This window comes from Bactrocera dorsalis, chromosome 6, assembly GCF_023373825.1.
Source record: "Bactrocera dorsalis isolate Fly_Bdor chromosome 6, ASM2337382v1, whole genome shotgun sequence".
NCBI classification, from domain to species: domain Eukaryota; kingdom Metazoa; phylum Arthropoda; class Insecta; order Diptera; family Tephritidae; genus Bactrocera; species Bactrocera dorsalis.
The window spans coordinates 29,054,313-29,076,799 of record NC_064308.1 but is presented as its reverse complement, the minus strand read 5'-3'; the positions used below and the strand labels follow the sequence as shown (position 1 = coordinate 29,076,799).

General features: G+C 35.6%; 3 protein-coding genes across 16 annotated transcripts in view; 2 read left to right on the top strand and 1 right to left on the bottom strand.

Moving 5' to 3' along the window:
- Positions 1-12,360, bottom strand: part of LOC105224703 (uncharacterized) — an 88,777-nt gene extending 76,417 nt beyond the window's left edge. For 2 of the 13 annotated variants that reach the window (XR_007423218.1, XM_049460107.1), the window contains exon 1: positions 10,325-11,161. The gene's annotated coding sequence lies outside the window, so the exon portion shown is untranslated. The other 11 variants (XM_049460099.1, XM_049460098.1, XM_049460097.1 and 8 more) reach the window with 11 other exon arrangements.
- Positions 1-22,487, top strand: part of LOC125779273 (uncharacterized) — an 854,525-nt gene that overhangs the window by 178,115 nt on the left and 653,923 nt on the right. The gene's annotated exons all lie outside the window — the stretch shown is intronic.
- The window catches only part of LOC125779722 (uncharacterized), a 33,592-nt gene continuing 11,160 nt past the window's right edge, over positions 56-22,487 (top strand). Inside the window, exons 1-4 of the mRNA XM_049460995.1 lie at positions 56-1,213; positions 1,418-3,366; positions 3,854-3,931; positions 3,996-4,246. Of these exons, the coding sequence (XP_049316952.1) occupies positions 1,956-3,366; positions 3,854-3,931; positions 3,996-4,246 (1,740 nt within the window). The 5' untranslated portion in view covers positions 56-1,213; positions 1,418-1,955. The remainder of the gene's footprint in view (positions 1,214-1,417; positions 3,367-3,853; positions 3,932-3,995; positions 4,247-22,487) is intronic.

The window sequence follows — 22,487 nt, the reverse complement described above, 5'->3', positions numbered from 1 at the left end:
TATTATAAAATAATAAATAATATTTACTTGAGGTACTAAATTTTAAATACATTTTACAAAAACAGTAGTAATCTCATTTGCTGGTTTGTGTTTTTTTGTTGTACCTACTAACACAAGGGTACAACTCACAAAGCTCCCCTTTATGATTGAATTCTGAAAATATAATTATCTGGAATTTTCTTCCCCTAATAATTTACGCTTCTGTTCATACTTTATGCAGAATAAACGTCAGTACTTAGAAATGATCATAAAAATTTGAACCACAATGGTATAAGTGTTTTCTCGCATTTGACCGCGAGTAAAGAAAAACGCAAAACTTAATAGTCAATATTATTCTTACAAATCTGGGATTTCAGTCATTCGTGTCTTATCAAAATAACTTCATTAAATTAATTTGCCGAATCACTTGCGTTAAAGAGGAAAATTAAATATTATTTCTTTTGGTTCTCCTCGTTTCCAAAATACGTGAAAATACGTATGCACTTCCAGTATAAGACCGCGCCACTAATAAGTACTTACAATATACTCGTAAAATTTAAAACATTTTATCACGCATAAATTCCATCCCGCACAATAAGGCAATAATTCAAATGAGATGCACATCGCCAGAGATAAAAGTACATTTTCATGTGTTATTCACATGAAGCTGAAAAAGGCTTACTGGATTTTTTTCAGAAAATGATTTGTATCTCAAGTCCCATTTCAAAATTGAAATTACACAGCTCTAAAAAACAAAAAAAAAAATAGATATTAGCAAATTTTAATGTTTTTAAATACCTAGATTACAAATTTATTCATGAAAGCATTGAATGTTCCATTGTTTTATGCTTAATGCATACCTTTGATTTTTATCAATTACAGGCTGGTAAACAATAAAATGTGTTTCTTACAAACATTATTAGGGTTCTGTGCACTTTTTTGTGAACACACTCAGCCCCCACTAGCTACCGAAAATATGCAAAAATGATGTGGAAAGTTTTAAGGTTTTACCTAAAATCAAACGTGGAGGAATCTATACTTACAGTCTACAAAATATCACGTTTTACTCAAATGATGTTTATGGAAGGGTGAATCTACACCAAAGCTAGTTTCTCAAAATGAACTCAGAGATTCAATACGTGTTCAATATCCCAGCGGGATAATGGTTCACTGCTTACATTTTTCTTTGAAGAATGCTTCGAAGAAAATTTTATGTACAATTCTTCGATACCAGGTAATGCATAGAAGTAAGCTATGCGGAATAATGTTTCCGCGCTTACATTTTTCTTTGAAGAATGCTTCGAAGAAAATTCTATGTAGAATTCTTCGATACCAGGTAATGCATAAAAGTAAGCTATGCGGAATAATGTTTCCCCGCTTACATTTTTCTTTGAAGAATACTTCGAAAAAAATTCTATCTAGAATTCTTCGATACCAGGTAATGCATAAAAGTAAGCTATGCGGAATAATGTTTCCCCGCTTACATTTTTCTTTGAAGAATACTTCGAAGAAAATTCTATGTAGAATTCTTCGATAGCAGGTAATGCATAAAAGTAAGCTATGCGGAATAATGGTTCCCCGCTTACATTTTTCTTTGAAGAATACTTCGGTGAAAATTCTATGTAGAATTCTTCGATTCCAGGTAATGCATAAAAGTAAGCTATGCGGAATAATGGTTCCCCGCTTACATTTTTCTTTGAAGAATACTTCGGTGAAAATTCTATGTAGAATTCTTCGATTCCAGGTAATGCATAAAAGTAAGCTATGCGGCTAAATTCTACTGTGTTCATATTTACAAGTCAAGTAAGTACGTGAAAAACGACAAATAGAAATTGATGGAATAAAATTTATAAGTAAATTTTTTCATTATTTCGTCAAATCATCAAGCAAAAAGTTGGTCGTGATCAGGTGAGCTGCTATTTTAATTAAAAATTTTGTTTATTTTTGTGTTTAAACTTAGTATAAAAAATAAAAGAATGTTCTCGAAAAGACATATGAGAAGATTAATTAAAAATGAAGAAAGTGAATTTTACGGAATGGCTGAAGATTATTCTGAAGAGGATGCGGTGAATTGTAGTGAATTTTACGGAATGGCTGAAAATAATTCTGAAGAGGATGCGATGAATTGTAGTTTTGACAATATTGATGCTGAAGTTGAATTTATTGAAAAAGAAGAAAGTTCACAAAAAACGAATTGTGACAAATTAATTGAAAAATTGAAAATGTGGACTGCGCGTCATAAAGTCACAAGGAGCTGCTTCGATGATTTGTTAAAAATATTGCAGTCGGAGAATATTTCTGTACCAACATCTTCGAAAGGAGTTTTACGGCAAGCGACCTGCAGGTTGAGAACTGTTGCGCCAGGAAATTATTTGCACATAGGCCTAGAAAAGCAACTGAGGAGTATCGCGATAACGTTGAGCGACGTTGATAAATTTGAAATCGATGTCGGTATTGACGGCTTACCTTTGTACAAAAGCTCAAATGTAAGCTTGTGGCCTATATTGGCAAAATTGCATCCAAAAAGAAATACGAAGGTGATGTTAATTGGTGTTTTTGAAGGCAAACAGAAACCGGCAGACGTGAATAATTATTTACACGATTTTGCTTATGAGCTAAAAACGTTAACGCAATACGGAATGGAAGTCAATGGCAGAAGAATCAAAGTGAAAGTGCGATGCTTTATTTGCGATGCCCCAGCAAGAGCATTTATCTGTCAAACAGTGGGTCACACCTCTTTTCAAGGATGCAGCAAGTGCACACAAGTGGGTAAAAAAATAAATAATACAATAACTTACAGCACATTGACGGAAAATCTTCGAACTGACGATGACTTTGCTGCAAGAAATAGCGTGGGCCATCATAAAAAAATGGAAAAATCGTGTCTCGAAGAAATGGGTGTGGGAATGGTCTCCGCTTTTCCTGTTGAACCAATGCACCTTTTAGATCTTGGAGTTGTTAGAAAAATGCTAAAATGTCTAATTAATGGTCCGAATGTAGGATATCAGTTGACAAAGCAACAGAAAAATATGCTGTCGAAAACTTTGATTTCGTACATACCTTACATACCCAGTGAATTTGCCCGAAAACCACGAAACTTAGATGAAATTGCAAGATGGAAAGCAATAGAGTTCCGACAGTTTGTACTTTACACGGGAATTGTTGCTTTGAAAGACATTGTATCTGACGGTATTTATTATCACTTTTCTTTGTTGCACTGTGCATACGCATTGCTTTCGTCACAAAAAACCTATCAAAACAATTTAGAAGAAATAAAGCAAATGCTTAATTACTTCGTGCACCTTTTCCCAACCTTTTATGGAGAAGAAAAAGTCAGTTACAATGTACATTCAGTGCTGCATTTGGTGGATTCCGTTCAATCGTGCGGTTTTCTTAATTCATTCTCAGCATATGCTTTCGAAAATTTCTTGCAAACCCTAAAGCGATTCGTCAAAAGACCCCGAGAAACATTACAACAAATAAATAACAGATACCAATATGAAAACGTGTTTTTAAAAGACAGATATGTGGGTCCAAAAGTCAATAGATGTGGAAAGGTTATTCGATTTTATGGAAACGATTTTAATATCAGCGATAAATTACCGGATAATTTTTGCTACCTCAAAGCAGGTATGGCAATACAAATTATAGGATTATCGAAGAAAGATGACAAGGTTTATATGCATGGCAAAGTTTTGAAAAACTGCTGTAATCTATTTACGGAACCATTGAAATCGATGGAAGATCTGGGCGTTTTCATAGCTAACATTGACACCGAAGAAGCGGAGCAAATCTATGATGTCCAACTTATTTTATACAAATTAATGTGCCTGCCTTACAATAATCAATTTGTATTTTTACCGATTATTCACAGCAAGGACCTATAAGATGAGTTACCACGGGCTGAAGTCTTTTAGCGTGAAATCGGTTGTGGAAAATTACGAAAACGAAAGTAAGTTCTTTTCATGCGAAAAGTAGATATTTCACTACATGATATGTTTAACTTATGTTTTCAGATTCTTGTTCATGCAAAATCGCCAATCTAGAAAAAAAAGTTGACGAAATGCAACAACATATAGAGAAATTGACGAAACAAGTTGACACCACAAATGAGCTATTGCGAAAATTAACCACCGTGCAGTCAACAAATAATGCTCTCATAAATGCAATGAGTTGCAGGCGCAAATCTACCAATAAATTTCCATTAAAAACGGATGAAGCATTAAAAGATCTTGACACAGAATTGGAAGGAAACAAGGAAAAATATGTGAGTTTATTTAAAAATACTACACTTTAGTGTCACATTTTAATTCAAAAATCAAAATTTTTTATTGCAGATGCCTATAATAACGGGTGATTTTTTTGAGGTTAGGATTTTCATGGATTAGTATTTGACAGATCACGTGGGATTTCAGACATGGTGTCAAAGAGAAAGATGCTCAGTATGCTTTGACATTTCATCATGAATAGACTTACTAACGAGCAACGCTTGCAAATCATTGAATTTTATTACCAAAATCAGTGTTCGGTTCGAAATGTGTTTTATCGACAAATTTTGTTCAGCGATGAGGCTCATTTCTGGTTGAATGGCTACGTAAATAAGCAAAATTGCCGCATTTGGGGTGAAGAGCAACCAGAAGCAGTTCAAGAACTGCCCATGCATCCCGAAAAATGCACTGTTTGGTGTGGTTTGTACGCTGGTGGAATCATTGGACCGTATTTTTTCAAAGATGCTGTTGGACGCAACGTTACGGTGAATGGCGATCGCTATCGTTCGATGCTAACAAACTTTTTGTTGCCAAAAATGGAAGAACTGAACTTGGTTGACATGTGGTTTCAACAAGATGGCGCTACATGCCACACAGCTCGCGATTCTATGGCCATTTTGAGGGAAAACTTCGGACAACAATTCATCTCAAGAAATGGACCCGTAAGTTGGCCACCAAGATCATGCGATTTAACGCCTTTAGACTATTTTTTGTGGGGCTACGTCAAGTCTAAAGTCTACAGAAATAAGCCAGCAACTATTCCAGCTTTGGAAGACAACATTTCCGAAGAAATTCGGGCTATTCCGGCCGAAATGCTCGAAAAAGTTGCCCAAAATTGGACTTTCCGAATGGACCACCTAAGACGCAGCCGCGGTCAACATTTAAATGAAATTATCTTCAAAAAGTAAATGTCATGAACCAGTCTAACGTTTCAAATAAAGAACCGATGAGATTTTGCAAATTTTATGCGTTTTTTTTTAAAAAAAAGTTATCAAGCTCTTAAAAAATCACCCTTTACAAGACCTGCTAGGCCACAATGCAATTGAAAAGTCACTGCATAAAATTATAGCAGTTGAATTGTTGCTGGAATACAATTACTTTGGTGTGAAGGGTAAAAAATCTTTGAAGGAATTTACGCACTTTAATGCGTTACTATTTGGTAAGTTTTTCATGTTTTTAACATTGAAGGACATAGCTTCAAATTTATAAACATACTCTTTCAACTTTTTTTGTAGAATGTGTGAAAGTTGAAGGTTTCACCGAATCGGAGTATATTCACCAAATTCAAAAAAGTATCAAGCTCGCCAAAGGCCGTTTCTTCAAGTCTCGTTGCTTGGAAAAAAAACGAAAAGAGACTCAGTCACAAAATTAAAAGAAAACCATAATGGCTAAATGAGTAGCGACCAACATCTCCGCTTTGGCAGCATCCCGGTTCTTTTCGCTAGTTACCCGACTGTATACATACATATATGTATATTTAACGTTTTTTAAAACCTGTTGTTTTCAACCTTTATCATTTTATATATGCATATGTAATATGTATTTAACGTTTTTAAACTATTTCAATCTGTAATAATTCAGTTCAGTTAAAAACATTTTGTTATAACAATTTTTAAGTGCATTTCGCATAAAATAAAACCATTATAACGATTGTATTGAATCTAGTGCATTTTTATTTTTAACAAAAAGTGTGAGTGGCCTATAAGGTGAGTTTTTGTACACATAATACTTATTTTCATACGAATATGCAATTTTTCCTATTTACCTTGACATCGAAGAATTCTTTGTTAACTATGGCATCGAAGAATTCCTCGTTAACTGTGGCATCGAAGAATTCTTCGTTTACTTTGGCATCAAAGAAATCTTCGTTAACTATGGCATCGAAGAATTCATCGTTAACTGTGGAATCAAAGAATTCCTCGTTTACTTTGGCATCGAAGAATTCTTCGTCCCATGGTAAGCGTAAAAGGTGATCTGTTACTTTTCGTAGGACATCGCCGTGTTAATTTTCATCGGTCGGGGTAAGCGATACAATCATGCTGTATCGTTTACCTTGCTCGCTTACCAATGTCTACCATATCCCGCTGGGATTTGATACAGAAATTAATGAGAAACACAAATTGTATCAAATTTTAGACTGTTCATGGGAGTAGACCGTGGAAAAGTATTGTGTTGATAGTTGACAATTTCCTAGATTACCATAAAATATCAAATTATGAAGAAATTGTTATGCTCACAAATTTTCAAAGTCTAGGACAAATATTAAGAAAATTTTCGAATAATTTAAGAAATTACATAGAGGATTCATATGGTCTCATAAAGTTGTACAAGGGGCATTCCAAAGTAAACAGGACATTTTGAATCTAGCGACCCCTGGTGGCGACATCTATATGTCGACTAGTGCGTTAGAATCTGCTATCTTTAGCACGAGTGGTTTCAACGTTTGCCAAGTGGTCGTGAGGATATAAATGACGACCAACATGTGGATCAACCAAAATCCGTGATCAACGGAAATTCCATCGAAACTGTGCGTGAATTCATCAAAAATCAGTCGAAATCATCATTGAAATTCATGGAAATGGAATTGAGCATCTCCAAAACATCGATTTATCGCATTTTAATTCATATATTTTATTAAAATATCCAATTGCGTGTATGGGGACTAGGGAAGATTCACTCCGAATTTCTACATAAATATATACATATAATATTATTAATATCTCACACACTGACCTTTATTTTCAATATATAGTCAATCACAGGCACTTAATAATTATGGTCTGATTTTGCAAATATGATAGCTTACCTTAAATACATTATTTTTGCACAGTTTTGTTTCGGTATATTTATTGCATCTTGATTTGAATATTGCAAACTGAATGAATAATATGGAATTAAAAATTATGTTATATGGGAAGGAGGTGTGGTTGTGCGTGGTGTGTTCAAAAAATAACGGAATTTTTTTTTCAATAAAATATGTATTCACTTGTCTACATTAAAGTTCTGCCTTCTAAACAGTCCCCATTCGATATTATACACTTGCGCCAGTGTTTTTTCTAATCGTCGAAACACTTCTCAAACGCGATTTTTGGTATAGTCTTAAGCTCTTACAGCGATTTTCATCTATCTAGTAAAACAGGGCCGTCGTTTTAAGGCTTAAGGTTCGATTTAGTTTTAGTTAGAAATAAGAAAAACTGACACCGAGCCATCTCGGGCTAATACAACGACTGGTGCATCATTACAGTATTGTTTTTCTAAGAAACGGAAAGTGAGGTTTTAACAAACGAAAATCTCCAACTCATAAAAACACATATAACCTTAGCGGCTGCTGCAGACAAAGAAATAAATGAATTCAGCGGAAGATTATTATCGTACTTCAGAGATTATTATCGTACTTAGAATATTCAAGCCCGCGAAATTGTAACTTTCCTTTACACGCCACGCCCATTGCCCAATTTTGATATTGGCTGCTATAAATCATCACGGGTTCAAAATTTAATGTTTCTAATGCATTTGTAGAGCTTTCGCATTCTGAATAGTTTTCAACAAAATTGTTATATGGGGAGTAACGAAGTTATGATCAATGTCAGTAGAAATGCCAAAAAGGTTTGGCATGAACAATTTTGGTTGATTTGAAGAAAAAAAGAAGAGTTTTCCTTCAAGATGTCTCAATTTTTACTCAAGTTACAGCTTGCACAGACAAATGGACCGGATGTCAATAGTTACAAACAGAGATAATGAGATGTCCAACTCCTCTCCCACTGGAAGTGAGAGAACAATTGCTAAACGTCAAAACCACCTAAACTTTGACAGTTGACTGGATTGAGGAGGTTTTGACGTTTAGCAATTGGAAACGAGCGATGGCCAGACTGAAATCTTACCAAAAAATATGAAAACGGAGGGATTTGTTGCATTGTTCAAGACCACTTATAAAAAATGTTAGCAATGAAAATTAAATAAGTTTATGAAATTTAAAAGTATTTGATGAAACGTTTTGTAATGTGATGCATCATAGTATTATTTTCAATGGAAATTTATTAAAAACATTTATTGATTAAGAGCTAAAAAGCTTAAATCCTTTTATTGGGTATTGAAAGTTCAAAAGTCAATTGTTCTAATATACTTTAAAAAGTTTTAAATAGTTTCTCCATATAATAAATAACCACTATATAGTAGTTTTTATTCGTACTAAATGTTGGGTGTTTTAATTTAAAATGCCCAAAAATTTTTATTTTGTTCGATCTGGCCATAATAGAAAATGTTATAAAAAACGCTTATTTTGAGGCGCTCTCACACTGGAATAAGTTGGGCATCCCATTATCCCTGGTTACAAACAACTGCTAGGTCAGTGAAGCGCTTTACCTAGCCCGCGGGCGGCCGACTTTATTGCTCTCTCACAGATTCGCTCACACGTATTAGTCAAGCACTCTCTATACATTGTGGAAAATTAATGTGCATTTGAAAATCACTTGATCAACGACTGTTGACTGCTACGTATGTAATTTGTATGTGCGCGCTGATTAACAATTTTAATATGTTTAATACTGAGTGGGAAAACAAGTTTTTGTTTTCCGAAAACTTTTTCGGTAATGCTGGGTGTTTAGTTTGTAAACACATAACTAAACGAAATAGGGAGTACTATGTTAAAAGGCATTATAGCGGAAACCATTCTATTTATGAATCGGTAACGGGCAGTTCTGGAGAATTATTTATATGCCAACTAAAAAAACCGTTTTATGAGCAATTCATTAACGATTCATTGGGGGAAAACTCAAGCGTTCGTTATGCTCAACGAAAGGCTAGTTTTGCTGTTGCTTTAGAGCTGGAAAAGCAGGGAAGACCATTCGAGGACGAAGTTTTTTTTTTAAGATATGTGTCAAAAGGTTTTTCAATGTTTCAGTACTATAGGTCAGGAAGTTTTCGCTGCTATCAGTTCAATACCTTTATCACGGACAACTATAACTCGATGCACTGAAGTAATAGGCCGACATATTTATAATATGACTATGCGAAGGGTGCAAGAAAGCAAGTATTTTTCCATATGTATTGACGAGAGTACAGATATATCCGATGCGAACCAATAAATTATTTATGTAAAAACGGTAGATGAAAACTTCGATACAAAAGTGGACTTGCTTTCGGTTGTATCTATGCATGGCCATGTGACTGGTAACGTATAAAGTTCGTATGGTTCGTATAAAGTTTTGCGGCTCCGAACTAGAATTAAATAAGTTGGTTCAAAACCATGAAAATATTGATTTTTAGTTTTTTGATACAGCCGTTTAGGTGAAAACTTCAACATAAATTCAATACTTAAAATTTTTTGAATTTTAATTTCTTTTTGACACGTGTTATTTTTGTAATTGATAAAAAATTAATAATGAATTTCATTAATTTCACAATTTTGTAAAAGTTGTCTAATCATTTTAAAATTTTTTTTATATTAATTAATACTAAAGTTATGTATTTGTTTTTTTGGGTGTAGCAACAAGCTCTCTCATACTCCAACACAAGCACACAGTTTGGTAGTGTGCGTTTGGGCATCACTGTGCTAGGTGAACAAAGCAGTAACATGTTGTAGCAACAAATCGCGAGAGAATAAAAGGAACATTAGTTTTGTTTCTAACCTCTGAACTCGCTCGCTAGCACTATTCCTGCTGGAAATGCGTGTCTTAACCAAAAACCCAGCAGAAGCGAGCAGAAGAGAACACAAGTTGAGAGCGTAAAAAGCTGGGAGAGCTGCTGGTTTCTGCTAATAAAATTTTTACATGCAGAAAATATCTACTACTATATGAAGAAACAGCTGTTGAAACACATGTATATAAAAGTGATATTTGAAGCACATATATTGATTTTGTTCATTTTCATTTATTTGAATTGAGAAAATAAAATTTCTATTGATTGATTAAAAATGTTGATATGAAGTAATTGTGAAAAACATTTGATATATTCTGCTGGTTTTCAATTTCTGTACTTTTTCGTTATTTCGGTCTTTGTGAGAATATCTTTTAAAATGCTATTATGTATATAAAAAACATATATTAGATTTCCTATTTAATAATTTACCGCTTACTTACCTTTTTAAAAAAATTTGTAGGTATTATTATTTTTGTAATTTGCACATTATATTACGTATTTCTTTCAACCACTCGGTTATTAACCAGAGATCAAATATGTGAGTTATTTGGGCTTTACCATAACTGTTTCAGATATAATCATCGTATCAGTACTATTGAGCCGCCACATGCATACATATTTAATATTACTTATATATATTTTTAATTCATACACATCCTATCACAATGTACATGGATACTTATATATAAGTTGTTTCAGTTGTCGTCAAAGGAACAAAATCTGTTAAACACGGCATTTATACTTATACATTCGCTGCCACACATTTTTGATTTTAAATTTATCGTATTCAAAGGTAAAACTAATATTTTAACCCGATATATATGTACGTAAATGCGAGTTTTAAGTTAAAATACATTACTGCCACAATCTGCGAATATCAACTTTTCATATTTGCTCAATACTCTATTTATTGTACACATGAATTTCTTCATAGAATTTTTAACAAAATGTGCTTTAAACAAATTCGTGTAAATAAATAATTTTGTTTAAATAAGATTTCACTCAATTTATAATAATCACTTCGTTAGCTAGATGTAGCTGCCGTAAAGCATAAGATTATAGAATTGATTTGAAGCAAAGTACTTAAAGCATATGTATGTATTATTTTGAGGATGTTTAGTCACTATATCAACTAAAAAGCACGCTGGCATTAATATAGGTATTAAATATTGTTTTTAAGTAATCCAGTTTTGTTGAAATTTTGTTCTTTAGCTCAATTAACACCGCAAATGATATAAAATTAACCCTATGAACCCTAAAATATAATGAAAGAATTGGTTTTTACGTTACTTATTTCGAGTACTTAGTATCGTATCAGCTTTAACTGTTTTAATTGTGTTATTATTGCTGTCCCCAAAAATCGTAATTTCTTAGCCCGTTTCATTTCCCATAATTATCTGCCGATAAGTTCACGTATACTGCAAGCATTTCAGAATTAGAAATTCATAATTATATGTCCGCGTTGAACATGTCCGCAAATACTAATGCTTAATAAAAATCATAAAAAAATAAAAAAAATCCAAAGCAAACACAAGTAAAAAGTGCCAGAGAAAAAGCAAGAACTCATCCGCCACAGTAAAATACAAAATAATAGAAACATAAAAAGCTAAATAGAAGCACATTGGGGGGCGAATTTTTTTTACTTCAGTCATCGTCGGTTCAGCATTTCAAGAAAAATATATAGTATTCAAAAACAACTATTTGTGCAGAATATCTATATACATACATACATAAAATATTTATAAACATTTGTGTCTGCATACTAGCACAATTGAAATATATTGGAAGCCTGTCAAAGCCAAACACCATCACAATTATTTCTATGCAAGAATGCAACTATCATCACAGCATCAGAGAGCATAGCATAACAATATGTTAGAAATTAATTAATTAGTGCAGATGTAATAGTGGATAGACAGGGCTAAAAACAAAATTTGAAGCTATGTATATGGTACATACATACATATATTGTATATAAATTGATGTGATTTTGATCACAAACAATATTCGATCTGTTAAGAACTGGCTAGTCGAAAAAGTCGTTTCGTATTTCTAATCCAACTTCAACTTATTTTTTATATGTTTATGCTAATAAATAAATAAACAAATATATACTATTTTGGAAATTTCCAGAACGAAAGCGAGCGAACCATTGATGTGCTGCACGAACTGATGCAGAATCGTCTCCGTAAACTTCACAAATTTCACTGGTGGCTTGCGTGACATTCTTCTCTTTTTATACAAAAATTTCAAAATATAGTGAATTTCTTCACAATTTTCACTCATTTTTGAACAGCTGTAACTATTTTCCAACTTCCCCGAATTTAATTTGTTTCTTAAAATCTCACCTTTCCAACATTATATGGTATGACACAATGTGATTGGTAGCACTGGAGATATACGACTGCAACGACATCTATGTATATCGCCTACCCTATATTTATATCAGTTCTGCTAGAAGTATCGGCCTCAGCTGTTTTTTTAAACTTTTAGTTTAAATGGGTTCCTTAAAGTACAATGTAAAAGATATAAAGTATCGGCATCCGTTGCCTATTCAAATTGTTAGAACGAAAGTATAATGTTAAAGGTGTAATTGTGTAAAAGTACAGTAATAATATCAATAAGAACAATTGTCTAACGAGATTCTAAATAATAATCATTCATACGGAAAGGTCACACAGAGCCATGTCTGGCGAATATGGAAGCTGGGGCATGGTTACAGAATTGTTCTTGTCCAAGAACTTTGATCTATTTCTTTCTACAAAAAAAATCGCCGAGCTCATAAAAGTACGTCTAAACTTAACGGCTGCTACAGATATAGTAAGCAATGAATGCAGTTGAAAAAATATCATGCTTCGGGACCAAATACGAGTATGTCAACATAATGAAAAGTTTTGAGTATGAGGGCTGTCCGATAAATAACCGACCTCAACGTGAAGCTAGCGGCACATGTAAAAAAAAAGTTTCTACTTCAAATTGTGCATATTATAATAGCTACTCGTCAAAATTTCAGAAATTTATCTTGCGCAATTATCTGTTGACAGTCGTTTTTGTGAGTCTATTTCGGTGATTTCCCCAAAATGGAAAAAATTGAATATCGAGCTGTAATTAAATTTTTATTTTTCAAAGGCAATACGCCTTCACAAATCAAAGATGAGTTGGACTCTGTGTATGGTGACTCTGCACCATCGTTTACCACCGTAAAATTGTGGGCAGCTGAATTTAAATGTGGTCGCAGGAGCTTGGAAAATGATGAACGTCCTGGGCGTCCAAAAACTGTAACCACTAACGATAACATCGCTAAAGTTCATCAATTGGTACTAGACGACCGCCGGATTAAAGTTAGGGAAATAGCTGAGATTATGAAGATGTCAAAAGAAACTGTTTGTCACATATTAAACCAAGATTTGGGCATGAGAAAGCTGTCCGCGCGTTGGATGCCGCGTTTGCTTACGCTAGACCACAAACGTGCGCACATGAACATTTCCAGCGCTCTGTTGGCTCAATTTAGAGGCAATAAGACCGAGTTTTGGCGCCGATTGATAACTGTAGACGAAACTTGGATTCATCATTATACCCCCGAAACAAAAAACCAATCTAAACAGTGGATTGAAAAGGGGGAACCAGCCCCAAAAAACCTAAAGCTGTGTATTCGGCTGGGAAAGTGATGGCGAGTGTTTTTTGGGACAGCCATGGAATTATTTTTATCGACTATCTTGAAAAAGGAAAAACTATAACAGGAGCATAGTACGCATCATTATTGGACAAGCTAAAGGCAGAAATTTCGAAAAATCGGCCACATTTGCAAAAAAAGAAAGTCTTGTTCCACCAAGACAACGCAGCATCTCACACCTCAACAGTCGCCATGGCGAAAATCCACGAATTGCGGTTCGAACTGCTTGACCATCCACCTTATTCACCGGATCTAGCACCAAGCGACTTTTTTTGTTTCCTCAACTTAAAACTGCGCTCGGCGGCCAGAGATTTTCGTCAAATGAGGAGGCAATCTCTTTCGTGAACTCGTATTTTGCAGACAAAGACGCCAAGTACTATTTGGAAGGGTTGCAGAGATGGGAGCATCGCTGGGAGAAGTGTGTGGAGTTACAAGGAGACTATGTAGAAAAATAAAAAAAAAATTTTTGAAAAAGTCGCGTGCATCATGGTTAGGTCGGTTATTTATCGGGCAGCCCTCGTATAGGATTCTTCCAACCCGCGAATTCCTGTTATTTTTTAAGCACAGTTGCACAGCTGCAGCAAGCTGAAATTATGAGCACTAATAAATACTCGTATACTGATTTTTGAAAGCGAATTTGAATCTGATTTCAGATAAACTTGGTTTGGGAAGTCAATATCTATTCCAACAATATAATGACCCTAAACATGCTGCTTCAATACTAGACTCTGAACAATTATTCATTCTATCTAAAAGCATCTCCAAAGAGCCTTATAGGAACCCAATACAGAACTTATGGTCTATTATTAAAAAAGGATTGAAGAACTTGAAACGAAAGTCTGCTAAAATAAGAACCGCAAAAATAAGAGAGTTGGTGGAATCTATGCAACGACGAGTTTTGTTTTCGCTAACTGAATACTAAAGTATTTAAAACCCAATTTATTGCTGTATACTCGCTATTTTTATTATTGCGTTTTATACTCTTGCAACCTGTTGCTACACAGTATTATACAAGCTTGTTGCTTTGTTTACCTAACGGTTGTACGTATCACCTAAAACAAATCCAGATAGATACAACTTTATCCGCACCATACGGTGATTCGTGCTGGGTGCATTGGCTTCTCGATGATTACGTGCGGGGTTTCTGTGCCCTAAATGCGACAATTCTGCTTGTTAACGTAACCATCGAGTTGGAAATGAGCCTCGTCCGAAAAGATGATTTTTCGGTAAAATTGACCATTCTCGGTGAAACGATCTTCTGCCCAATCTGCGAACTGTATAATAGTGAATAGCGACCCATTTCGTAAATTTTAAACTTTTTACTGAATATCTGTCATTTTCCGAATGGTATTTGACGTTTACAATGTCGAAATATAGATAATTCAAATTTAAAACGTTAGATGACCCACCTTATATATAAATGATCAGGATTACGAGACATGTTGATATCCGATTGACTGTCTGTCTGCTTGTCCGTCCGTCTGAGCAAGTTGTACCTTGACTAAAAATTGAGATATATTGATGAAGGTTGGTATGCGGATTACAAAAAAAAAAATTAAGTATATGTGCGTAATTAATTAAGATATACAAGTAAAACTGTAATTTGGCTGAGTAAATGGCAGTAGCACGGGAAGAAAGTGTTCTTATTTACTGGCGTAGACACCGCTTACGCTGTTACCGAGTTAACAACAGCGCGCCAGTCGTTTATTATTTTCGCTATGTGGCGTCAATTGGATATTCCCAGCGAAGCCAGGTTCTTCCAACGGAGTGGAAGTCTTCCTCTTCCTCTGCTTCCCCCGGCCGGTACCGCGTCGAATACTTTCAGAGCTGGAGTGACCTACCCACCGTAGCCACTGTCTTTTAATAATCGTTCCATCGAATAATCGTTCCATCGATCGGGAAGGATCTATCCGACTCTCCGAACAGCTCTATACCAAGCGAGGTTTTCGACAAGGCGACTCCTTATCGTGCGACTTCTTCAATCTGCTGCTGGAGAAAATAATTCAAGCTGCAGAACTTAATCGAGCATGTACAATTTTTTTTTTAAAAGTACAGCTGCTGGCGTATGCCGATGATATTGATATCATTGGTCTCAACACCCGCATCGTTAGTTCTGCTTTCTCTAGACTGAACAAGGAAGCAAAGCAAATGGGTCTGGCAGTGAGCGAGGGCAAGACGAAATATCTCCTGTCATCAAACAAACAGTCATCGCACTCGCGACTTGGCTCTCACGTCACTGTTGACAGTCCTAACTTTGAAGTCGTAGGCGTCTATTCTGGAACAAGCGTAAACACCACCAAAAATGTCAGCCGGGAAATCCAACGCAGGATAACTCTTGCCAACAGGTGCTACTTCGGACTGAGTAGGCAATAAAGAAGCAAAGTCCTCTCTCCACGAACAAAAATCAAACTCTATAAATCACTCATTATTCCCGTACTGCTATATGGTGCAGAGGATTGGAGGATGACAACAATTGATGAGTTGACAATGCGAGTTTTAGAGAAAAAGGTTTTGCGAAAGACTTATGGTCCTTTGCGCGTTGGCCACGGCGAATATCGCATTCGATGGAACGATGAGCTGTACGAGATAACTTTGAAGTTGTAGATAATTTCGTCTATCTTGGAACCAGCGTAAACACCACCAACAATGTCAGCCGGGAAATCCAACGCAGGATAACTCTTGCCAACAGGTGCTACTTCGGACTGAGTAGGCAATTGAAAAGTAAAGTCCTCTCTCGACGAACAAAAACCAAACTCTATAAGTCGCTCATAATCCCCGTCCTGCTATATGGTGCAGAGGCTTGGACGATGACAACAACCGATGAGTCGACGTTGCGAGTTTTCGAGAGAAAAAATCTGTAAAAGATTTATGGTCCTTTGCGCGTTGGCCACGGCGACTATCGCATTCGATGGAACGATTAGCTGTATGACACATACGACGACATTGACATAGTTCGGCGAATTAAAAGACAGCGGCTACGCTGGGTAGGTCATGTTGTCCGAATGGACGAAAACACTCCAGCTCTGAAAATATTCGTCCTCGACTTCGTTGGAACGACCTGGCTTCGCTGGGAATATCCAATTGGCGCCACGAGATCACTTATTATTAAGAAGAAAATACCGGCCTGCTTATTTTAGATGGTCATTCCAGTAATTCGAGGAATATTGACGTTTAAGATATCGCCCGCAAAACTGGCGTTACTCTCTTATCTCATTGCACACACAAAATGTAACCTTTAGATAAAGCGTTAATGAGTTGTCTTAAAACATTTTACAATGATGAGATAAGAATATTGCAACAAACAGGCCTAAAAGTGAAACAATTTGATGTTAATGATCTTTTTTCAAAAGCCTGCTTTAAAGTTCAAGCACGGATAACAATAAATGCTTGAAATGCACTGGTAGAAAGTTAGGTAGAAGATGCACAACTAAAAGGAGAAAGCAGTTTATAAAAACCAATAACTACCACGAGTAACGCAGCCATGAAAAATTTTGTCACACCCGGGTAGATCTTACTATATAAAAACTGTTGCGTCAAGCGACTTACGTATATGTATATGTTCAACCTAAAATGAAATTGAAATTAATTACTTTTCTGAAATGCATTTTGTGCTTGAATTATAAAGTTTTCCTTTCATTGTACTTACCCTAATAATGTTAAATATACTTACCTTAATCTATTACTGTAAGTTACCAAAATGAATTACTCACCTCTTTTTGTACATACCTGTATACTTCCATTCCAACTGTTCTGCTCCGTTAGTTTCAAGACTTATATCGGTATTCTGCTTGAGACGATTGTCTCATGTCTCTAATTGTCACAATCTTCATTCAGTGACTCTGCTAGTCAGGAGTCTCATTATAGTATTCTGGCAGATACAGTATACTACTATACAGTATACTACTTTGAGCTCGGATGAAGAATTTTGAGCAGAAGCGCCACCAAGTAAAGCCACTAGGTGCTACAAATCCTTTGAAGCACTTGATTAATGTAGGATTAATAAGTATTGGTGATTTATTATAGTTGTGTCTTTATTAAGATTCAAAAAGCAACTGTCCCGTTTGTCCGTTGTCGGGTACGCGTCTCGTATATTCGTCAAGTTGGTATTGACTATTGCTACTATAGCATTGTTGCATTCTTTCGTATTATGTAGTTTAAGTTAAAATGTAAGTAAGTAATAATATATATAATAATATATTAATATTAATATGTCTGACCGCTTCGAGTAGTCCGTCCGTGTACGTCTCCTACATTCGGCCGTCCTGAACCGTCGTTCGACCCGAACGAAGGAGTCCATGATTTCATAAATTCAGCTATCGTTGTGGTTTTATGAGGACTTTCGTGGTCGCCTACTGTTTCAACGTCATATTCTTCCGTGCCCTAGTTATGTCCGCTTAATTGCTACTATATCGCCTATTTTGTATTCCGTTTCCTGTTTACGTTTCGAATTAAAAGTTCGCCTATTTTCTTCCTTAATCTTTGATATATTTTCTTTAGCTTTATTCCTCACACTTTCGCGTTCGGCTTCTAATGGCCATTTCCCCGTGGAACACCTGTTGCAATTAGAAGATCCTGAATGCCTTCCTTGCTACAATATTCCAAAACTTTTGGCTGTGAAAGCCGTACCTTTGTCGGTTATTATTCTTTGGGGATTACCAAATATCGCTGGTTGTTTTTCTAAACGTTCTATTACGGATGTTGCGTCTGTGCTCTTGGTAGAGTAAAGCCATACAAACTTGCTAAATGCGTCAACTACAACAAACAAATGATTGTATTTTTTATGTGTCGTTCACATTGGACCTAAGTGGTCCAAATGAAATGTCATTAACGGTTTATCATCTTTATCTATAGGGAAAATTAAACCTTCTCTTTTCCCCGATTTTGCTTCCCCTATAATGCATTCGATACAACTTTTTATAACTTTCGCAAATTTAGGTCCTATTTGTGGGATATAGAATGATTTTTCAACATAATCCTGTGCCTTTCTTGTTGACCAATGCCCTTGACAATGTGCTGTTCGAATAATTTCTTCTTCCATTGCTTGCGGAACTACTACCAACTCTTTATTAGGATCTTTGTGTACTATATCATTTTTTTTTTTGTAAAAGTCTTCATATGAATTGTTGTCTAAAATTGTTGATATTGCCCTTAACCAGTCATCACTTTGTTGAGCTTCTTTTAAACGAAATCTTAAAGAATCTTCAAGTAGCATTGCCGTCATTCGGCTTAGAGCATCAACATGTTTCATTTTCGTCGACGGACTATGCTCGATTATAACGGGTGATTTTTTTGAGGTTAGGATTTTCATGCATTAGTATTTGACAGATCACGTGGGATTTCAGACATGGTGTCAAAGAGAAAGATGCTCAGTATGCTTTGACATTTCATCATGAATAGACTTACTAACGAGCAACGCTTGCAAATCATTGAATTTTATTACCAAAATCAGTGTTCGGTTTTTTTTTTTTTTTCGGACAAATTTTGTTCAGCGATGAGGCTCATTTCTGGTTGAATGGCTACGTAAATAAGCAAAATTGCCGCATTTGGGGTGAAGAGCAACCAGAAGCCGTTCAAGAACTGCCCATGCATCCCGAAAAATGCACTGTTTGGTGTGGTTTGTACGCTGGTGGAATCATTGGACCGTATTTTTTCAAAGATGCTGTTGGACGCAACGTTACGGTGAATGGCGATCGCTATCGTTCGATGCTAACAAACTTTTTGTTGCCAAAAATGGAAGAACTGAACTTGGTTGACATGTGGTTTCAACAAGATGGCGCTACATGCCACACAGCTCGCGATTCTATGGCCATTTTGAGGGAAAACTTCGGACAACAATTCATCTCAAGAAATGGACCCGTAAGTTGGCCACCAAGATCATGCGATTTAACGCCTTTAGACTATTTTTTGTGTGGCTACGTCAAGTCTAAAGTCTACAGAAATAAGCCAGCAACTATTCCAGCTTTGGAAGACAACATTTCCGAAGAAATTCGGGCTATTCCGGCCGAAATGCTCGAAAAAGTTGCCCAAAATTGGACTTTCCGAATGGACCACCTAAGACGCAGCCGCGGTCAACATTTAAATGAAATTATCTTCAAAAAGTAAATGTCATGAACCAATCTAACGTTTCAAATAAAGAACCGATGAGATTTTGCAAATTTTATGCGTTTTTTTTTTTTAAAAAGTTATCAAGCTCTTAAAAAATCACACTTTATAATTGAAATCTTGGAGATACATAGCCCATCTACTAACTCTGAGTGGTACATCTTTCTTCTTCATTGTTAATGCGAACGCATTGCAATCACTTACAATTTTAAGCTTTTTGTCGATTACGTAAATCCGCCACTTTTTTAATGCTTCTATAATAGCGAAAACTTCCAACTTATAACGGGTGATTTTTTTGAGGTTAGGATTTTCATGCATTAGTATTTGACAGATCACGTGGGATTTCAGACATGGTGTCAAAGAGAAAGATGCTCAGTATGCTTTGACATTTCATCATGAATAGACTTACTAACAAGCAACGCTTGCAAATCATTGAATTTTGTTACCAAAATCAGTGTTCGGTTCGAAATGTGTTTATCGACAAATTTTGTTCAGCGATGAGGCTCATTTCTGGTTGAATGGCTACGTAAATAAGCAAAATTGCCGCATTTGGGGTGAAGAGCAACCAGAAGCCGTTCAAGAACTGCCCATGCATCCCGAAAAATGCACTGTTTGGTGTGGTTTGTACGCTGGTGGAATCATTGGACCGTATTTTTTCAAAGATGCTGTTGGACGCAACGTTACGGTGAATGGCGATCGCTATCGTTCGATGCTAACAAACTTTTTGTTGCCAAAAATGGAAGAACTGAACTTGGTTGACATGTGGTTTCAACAAGATGGCGCTACATGCCACACAGCTCGCGATTCTATGGCCATTTTGAGGGAAAACTTCGGACAACAATTCATCTCAAGAAATGGACCCGTAAGTTGGCCACCAAGATCATGCGATTTAACGCCTTTAGACTATTTTTTGTGGGGCTACGTCAAGTCTAAAGTCTACAGAAATAAGCCAGCAACTATTCCAGCTTTGGAAGACAACATTTCCGAAGAAATTCGGGCTATTCCGGCCGAAATGCTCGAAAAAGTTGCCCAAAATTGGACTTTCCGAATGGACCACCTAAGACGCAGCCGCGGTCAACATTTAAATGAAATTATCTTCAAAAAGTAAATGTCATGAACCAATCTAACGTTTCAAATAAAGAACCGATGAGATTTTGCAAATTTTATGCGTTTTTTTTTTTTTAAAAGTTATCAAGCTCTTAAAAAATCACCCTTTATGAGTGATACTTTTCCTCTTCGGGTCTAGTTTTACGACTCATAAATTGTATGGGGTGGATTTGTTGGTCATCTGGATCTTTCTGAAGTAAAACACCTCCGTATCCATGCTTACTGGCATCAGTCTGGATCTCCGTTTCAGCCTTCGGATTATATAATTTCAAAATTGATGCTTTAGTCTGTGCTGACTTTAGTTGTTGGAATGCTAGCTGTTGATTGCTTAATGGTCTTGCGACTACAGCGTAACCTTCTATAAACCGTCTAAAGTACGACGTGAGGCCTAAGAATCTTTGAAGAGACTTCTTATCCCGAGATATTGGAAACATTTGTACAGCTTTTACTTTATCTTTGGAAGGCTTTATACCTCCTCCTTCTATTATATACCCAAGAAATGTAATCTTTTTCATTAAAAATGGACATTTTTGCCACCTAACTTTAAGTCCATAATTTTCTGCTCTAGCTAAAAATATCTTTAGTTTATCTATTCCTTCGTTTTCATCTTGTGCTGGTATAATTATATCGTCCATATAGACTACAATAATTCCCTTTTGAACCAGATCTCTAAAAATTGATGAAATGTATCGACAAAACTCGGCAGGAGAATTTGAAATACCAAAAGGTACGAAATTAAATTCATACTGCCCACTGTATGTAACAAATGATGTATACTTTTTGGAATTTGACTCTACCGGGACATGAAAGAAACCATTCATCAAATCCAATGTTGTAAAAACTACTGAACCCTGCAGTCTTTCCAAAACGTCGTCGATAAGTGGCATAGGGAAATTATCACGTGTAATTTTTCGGTTTTCTAAAGTCACAACACAATCGCTTCGTGCCATCTTTCTTCGAGACAAGAACTACTGGCGATGCATATTCAGAATTACTTTGACGAATTATACCATCTTTCAACCAACCTGGAAATCTGTTCATCTATAACACGTTGGTCAGCATATATTCTTCAGTTAAAACTTCCTCTTTCATTAAATTTTGCTCATCATTTGTTTTTTGCTTTTTCTTAAACGTAGCCGAACCTTCTGAAGCCTCTAAGTCTGCTACTTTCAAAATATCATTTCTTAAAACGGCTTGGTAACGCAAATCATTACTCCTAACTATGTGGAACGTTGTTTCTATTTTGAGACTTTCAACCTTTATTTCTCTATTCATGCTACCTATTGTAGTTAATTCAGTATCTTTGATTCCTATTAATCTTTTTTTCACTCCACTCAGTTGTGGATAATTTAACTTTGCAAACGTATCGTATCTTAGTAAACTCAAATAGGCTCCCGTGTCAACCATAGCGTTAACACTGATGTCGCCTATCAAAATTTGTTTATAAATTAAACCGCTTTCTATGTATGTGCCATGGTACATCGGACATGCTGTTGAAAGAATTATTCTCTACCTTTATGAGTTTCCCAGCACATTATTTACACTCAAAACTCCTGTGACCTATTTTCCCGCATTTAAAACACTTGAACTGTTTGTCTGTATTACCATAATCTTTTGCGAGATGTGTGGTAGCTGAGCATTTCTAACATTTCTTTACGTTCTTATTGTTTTGAAAAGTTGAATTTTTTGTTGAATTCTGTGTATAGCTCGGCTTGTTTAAA